Source organism: Dermacentor variabilis, chromosome 8 (genome assembly GCF_050947875.1).
Source record: "Dermacentor variabilis isolate Ectoservices chromosome 8, ASM5094787v1, whole genome shotgun sequence".
Classification (NCBI taxonomy): domain Eukaryota; kingdom Metazoa; phylum Arthropoda; class Arachnida; order Ixodida; family Ixodidae; genus Dermacentor; species Dermacentor variabilis.
In genome coordinates, this window is record NC_134575.1 from 149,210,923 (window position 1) to 149,216,984 (window position 6,062).

A 6,062-nucleotide genomic window follows, 5' to 3' on the forward strand; every position below is an offset into this window, starting at 1 on the left:
GAGCCGAACAGTGCAGGTCGACGGCTCGATACACTCGAAGTGGGCAGCTCTCCCTTCAGCTGGCGCTGCCATAAATAGCATACGTACCTAAAAGATCCAGCACCGTTTACGTTCAACGCATGTGCAGTATGGAGCGCGCAACACTAGAGACTTTTAGCGTGTCCGGTATTCGGGCAAGCGTGGGCGGTTTTCCGGTTTAGCGGGGGCGTCAACGTGAACGGCCAGATTGGTGGCGCCAGCTGGTGGCGCAAAGCTCAACCACACAAACACAGAGCTAATTACTATATTCTGCTTAGCTTGTCGGGCCCTTGGCCCTCTCTGCGGCGCGCACGGAGGAAGCGTTTGAAACGCGCGCCACAACGGCACTTGTCGCATGGAGCATGCGCATCGATCGCGGTATCGTAAGAACTCGCGCGGGGACTGCCGGGAAGGCGGCTGCCCGATAAGAAGGCAGCGGAGACTGCACTGTGGGCTTTTTTTCGGGGCGCGCTGGTGGGGCGTGGCCCGTCTAGGTTTCTTTCCGAGCGTGCTGCAGAGCAGGGAAAAAAGCGTTTTGTGTCCGCGGAAAGAGTGCTCTTGTAGTTCGCTTTTGGAACTGTGTCTGCGCGCCTGGTTCGGGGCTTGCTTGCTTTCTGCGCTCTATGCATTCTCTTATCGACCGAAAGATTGTGTTGGTTGATGGTTTGTAACGGCCGTTATTTTGTCGCTCTTATTGGCTTGTATATTTTGTTGCCTCGCTGTTTTGCTGCTTGCTTCTTTGGTTTTGCTGCTTTTTGCTGCTTTGCTTCTTTGCCTTGTTCTTTTCTGCAATTGGCCGCGAGGCTGCGGTAATTGTTGGAGTGTTACATTCTATCGTAAATTAAAGCGGTTTTTGTTCCTTGCGCCTTTGGGCCTTTGTCGTGCTGGTCGCGGCTCTCTGAACCCCTGAGCGAAGGCGAGGGGCCTTCATCTGGCGCCCAACGTGGTTTTTCTTCACCTTTTTTGTTTGTTCTGGAGTACGCTTCCGCACCGCAGGGACCACGAGCACGGGAACAAGGGAACCGCCCCCACCCCGAGGCAGCTGGCAATCCCCCCTAGGCCTACTTGTTTCGCTCCGACATCGGGTCCCACAGCTCACGCAGCTGTACCCAACCCCTTTGACCAACGTAAGCTCACTGAACGTTTTTATACTACCTCTCTCTCCCCTTGCGCCCCGCTATTCGGCGCCATCCTGCCTCCGCAGAACCGCTTGACCATTCCCTCGGACCGCCTTGCCCGACCAATTTCAACACCAAAGATGCACCGCCGGCATTTTAATGCATCTACGTTCGGGTAAAGTCAAGACGGACGCGGTTGAAAATCATACTCGCGAAACCACTAGTGCGATGCCTGATAAAAAGGACCAGGGCGCGCCAGCACAAGATATGTCCAGCATTATTGCCCAGCTGACCGCGCTGCTCGAGCATCAGACAAACATAACTCAAGCAGCCAGTCTCCGTTTGCAGCTCTCTGTGCCTACATATGAAGGCCACACAGATAAGAAATCGGTGGCAGACTTCCTTCAGGAAATGCGAGATTACCGCGATGCGCAGGCCATTACGGATGACGTTCTTCTTCAGCGCGTTTTGCCCGTCGCCCTGACTGGGTCCGCCGCCCGCTGGCGTCGTCGCCAGTCATTCCAAAGTTGGGCGCACTTTGAGCAGCTTGTGCGAGCAGAATTCCTCCCCCCCCCCCCGACTACGTTGTCCGCATGAAAGACGAGCTTCGCGCCCGTAGTCAGGCGGAGGAGGAAAGCCTCCAAGAATACATACGGTCCTTTAAGGAGCTTTACGAGCGCGCAGACCCTTCAGCACCCGAAACAGTCACCCGGGCAATCCGGCAATCACACCCACGCTTCCAGGCTTATCTAAGGGGCCGCACCTTCTCTTCGCTTGACGATCTCGCTAAAGCGGCATCCGATATTCAGGCGACGATGTTGGCAGAGCTAACTTACCAGCCTCCACCCCCGCCTCAAGCCTCCCTCGAGCCGTCTTGCGCGTGGCGCGGTTCTCCATTTGCAAGCCCGGGGGATATGGTACCGCCTCCAAGGGCGCTGGATCCATTCATTCACCGCACCTTTACCACCCAGGTACCTTTCCGGCCTCCGGTCCCGGAACCTGCCACAACATTGCGAGGCACTCGGGGCCGCAGCAGGCCTGTAGCGGCTGCCGCCCAGTCAGGCGCAGCAGATACACGCAGGAGCATTCCAGTCTGCTTCCAGTGTGGAGGACGAGGCCACTACAAGAGCCAGTGCCCGAGCCCCCCTGGCTCCCGCCAGCAGGGAAACGACGAGGGCCGGCGGTGGTGAGCAGCTCCCAGTAGCCGGCCAACGACCTACCGCGCCCCGACGTCCCCTGGGAACATGCAGACTACGCGGCCGTCAAGCACCGAACCGGGGCAGGCGTTTCCAAGACTACGAAAAGCCGGGTGTTTTGGTCGTCTCACCATCCTGCTGCCACGGCGCTGAGCCGCGGACAACAGCGGCAGCGGAGAGGGGGAAAGAAACGGCTCCTCACACTCGAATCACCACCGGCATCAACGGCAGTAGCTGCACCGGAAACGTGTCACCCCCCCCCCCCAGATCGAAGGCCCAGGATCTGGGACAAATGGTGAGGGCTTTGCCGTCCACGTTCAGTCTTCTTGACGCCCACCTTGAGAAAACACCATTGGTGGTGGCTAGAATGGCCGGCATAGAAGTACCTGTTATTTTAGACACCGGCTCTGCTGTTTCCGTTCTCGGCGATCGTGTCAAAAGTGCCTGCGAGACGAAACGTCTGCAGTTGCGAAGTGTAAACACGACCCTTCGCATGGCATCCGCTCACGTTGCGTCCGCTACGTCAGCAGCCCGGTTAACGGTTACCATCAATGATAAAAAATTCCGGCAACGCTTCCTACACCTTCCCGGACTTTCTTGCCCTGTGATATTGGGCCGTAACTTCATAGCCAAAGCAGGAATCGTTCTCGATCTCTGTAAAGGCACCTACCAGTACGGCATGCATGCACATCCACTCAAGTTCATGACTAAGCCACGAGAAGCACAGTCAAATCTGTTTACCGCCAATATCTCTGCGGTCTCCGAGACTGGTAGTGGTATTCTCACGGTTCTGAAGTCTTTCACAGGTTCTCCGGCGGAGAAGACCAAAATCGAGGAAGCGCTCAAACCATTTGCCGAAATGTTCACGGAAGCTCCTGGCAGCGTTAATGTACTGACTCATAGGTTCGACACCGGATGCGCCCGCCCAATTCGTTTCAATCCGCGGCCCCTGAGCATCCACAAGCGAGCACTTCTTGATAGTGCGCTGGACGAAATGATTGGTACCGGTGCAGTAAGACCGTCTAAGAGCCCCTGGGCGTTCCCTGTTGTACTAGCACCTAAGAAAGATGGCACGGCGCGGTTGTGTGTCGACTACCCGCTGTCACAGTTCGGGACTCGTACCCCTTCCCATCAATCGATTCAGTGATGTATTCTCTTGGGTCCGCAGAGTTCTTTACTACTTTAGACTGCAGCAGGGGCTTCCTGCAAATTCCGATCGCCCCCTGCGATATTGCAAAGACTGCATTCACTTGCCATCGGGGACTGTTCGAATTTGTCCGATTGCCTTTCGGTTTGTGCAATTCACCGGCAACCTTTCAGCGTGTAATACATATTGTGCTTCAAGACGCCAAATTCAATTATGCGATGGCTTACATGGATGACGTGATAGTGTTCTCGAAAACCCTGGAGGAGCATCTCCTTCACCTAACCACCGTTTTACAACGAATGCAGGCCGCAGGCATCACCATTAACCCCCGGAAGGTTCAACTGGTTTCCACCAGAATCAACCTCCTAGGTTTCATTGTCCAGCAAGGCACATTCCAGACTGACGAGGAGAAACTCCAGGCCATACTGCAGCTTCCACCACCAACAGACGTCAAGAGCCTGCAGCGGTATTTGGGCATGGTGGGCTTCTACCGCCACTTTACCCCCAACTGCGCTGACCTGGCAAGGCCTCTCCACCAGCTCCTACGGAAAGGTGCCAGCTGGTACTGGACTGACGTGGAGCAGGGATCATTTCGGGCTCTGTCATCGGCTATCACCGATACCGCACGTCTGCGGCTTCCCGACCTCAACCTGCCATTCACCGCGCAGACCGATTCAAGTGAGTACGGCATCGGCGCAGTCCTGCTTCAGAAGCACCAAGGGAAGCTTCACCCTCTGGCTTTTGCAAGTCACACTCTCACAGGAGCAGAACGGAACTATACCGTAACAGGAAAAGAGTGCCTAGCAATTGTATTTGCACTGAAAAAATTCTACATGTATCTCGACGGGGCTGAGTTTACTATTCAGACTGACCACCAGGCGCTGACGTGGCTGTCAAAGCTACAAAACCCAGCCGGCCGTTGAGCCCGTTGGGCCCTCGCTCTTCAAAAGTACAATTACAGAGTAGAATACAGGAAAGGCACCTTCAACAAGGTAGCTGATGCCCTGTCCCGAGCACCACTCTCCGGGGATGGCGAGCCGGCACCCGAAGTCCTGGCTGTGGCAGTGCCTATGGACGCCTGGGGAACACTGATCTCCCGCCAGCAGCTACTCGACGCCCAGCTAAGCGACGACCAGTGCAACTTGATACGCAAGGCACTGGACGGCGCCAACCCTGCCGGTAGCGGCAACTACGACTGCTACATGCAAGCAGACGACGGCCTGCTCTTTTGGTATATACCTGCTGCCGATATGGATTGCGGTGAGTCTCCATTCCGTGTCGTTGTGCCTAGAAAGCTGCGCAAGCCTTTTCTAGAGTACTTTCATGACACCCGCCTCGCCGGTCATAGCGACGGCAAGAAAACCTTTGAGAAGTTGTGTCGCGTCGCGACATGGCCCCACATGAGAAAGCATGTCTTCAGATACGTTCGCACATGTCCTACCTGCCAGACCGTGAAACCGAGGGGAGGGAAGCCACCAGGCTTCATGCAACCAGTTGAGAGCCGATACCCATGGGAAATTGTGGCATGTGATGTTATGGGCCCATACCCCAGGTTAGCTAAAGGGAATCGATACTTGTTAGTGGTCACTGACCATTTCTCCAAATGGGTAGAGCTGTACCCGCTACGCAAGCTGGATTCTAAGTAATCTGGGTTAGGCTGTTGGAAGCATTCACCCGTTTCTGTTTCCCAGCGCAGCTTATCACGGACAATGCCACATATTTCACAGGCAGGATATTCGTTGACACTTGCAAAGCTCTTGGCGTGCAGCACAAAAGGACGACACCCTACCACCCTCAAGCCAACATCACGGAGCGTGTGAACAGAAACCTTAAGACAATGCTGGTGGCTTTCAGCGAGCGGCACAAGGACTGGGACGTTCGTATCCAGGAGATGACTTTCGCCACAAGGACCACAGTAAACCGGTCGACAGGGTTTACGCCAGCGGCTATTCTCGGTCGCGAGCTCCGTTTTCCTATTGAGCATGTGTTCACCAACGGCTCTGAATTACAAACTCTCAATTACTCCACGTTCACACAAAATCTTTCCAGCCGCCTGGCCCACACTCTCAAGGAGGCCAGGGAAAACTTGGACCTTGCCCACCTGGAACATGGGAACCAATACAACAAAGGCAGGCGGCCCCTGGAGTTCGCGGTTGGCGACGAAGTGCTCTGCCGCACGCACCCCCTCAGCGATGCTGCAAAAGGGTTTGCTGCTTCCCTCGCGCCTAGATGGGATGGCCCTTACGTGATCGCGAAACGTATTTCTAGTTCGGCGTACCTACTGAGGGAAAAACGCGGCAGCAGAGTAATAGGGCCCGTAAGCTTGCACGACCTCAAAGCATACTACGAGCGCCCATCAGACGGCTAACCGTCCTTCAGTCATTATACGAGTTCAGCAGTTAACGCGGCTGTGCCCTACATCCGTTATCTGTTAATCGCGACGTTTTTACATATGCTGTCCTTGGATATCCTCGCCTTACGCAGAATACCACGCTACCACTCCAACGGGCGTGACCAGCCTGGCTGCCACGGCGGCCCATCGAAACATCACCGACGTCGTCGGCCTCTCACCGAGGCGACCGA

The 6,062-nt window shown here is 55.5% G+C and overlaps 1 protein-coding gene and 1 pseudogene across 1 annotated transcript; both read left to right on the forward strand.

Moving 5' to 3' along the window:
- The first annotated feature begins 1,365 nt into the window (after positions 1-1,365).
- LOC142591599 (uncharacterized) lies at positions 1,366-2,326 on the forward strand (annotated as a pseudogene).
- Positions 2,327-4,549: 2,223 nt separating this feature from the next.
- Positions 4,550-5,847, forward strand: LOC142591600 (uncharacterized). Its single transcript, XM_075703904.1, has 2 exons — positions 4,550-4,739; positions 5,171-5,847. Exons 1-2 carry the CDS (start codon positions 4,550-4,552, stop codon positions 5,845-5,847), a joined length of 867 nt encoding a protein of 288 aa, XP_075560019.1.
- The last annotated feature ends 215 nt before the right edge of the window (positions 5,848-6,062 follow it).

Bases quoted from the DNA above. Each gene is read 5' to 3' on its own strand.
- LOC142591600 (XM_075703904.1), top strand. From the start codon at position 4,550: ATGGACGCCTGGGGAACACTGATCTCCCGCCAGCAGCTACTCGACGCC. The intron at 4,740-5,170 runs GTGAGTCTCCAT...TCTGTTTCCCAG, and splicing joins TGCTGCCGATATGGATTGCG to CGCAGCTTATCACGGACAAT.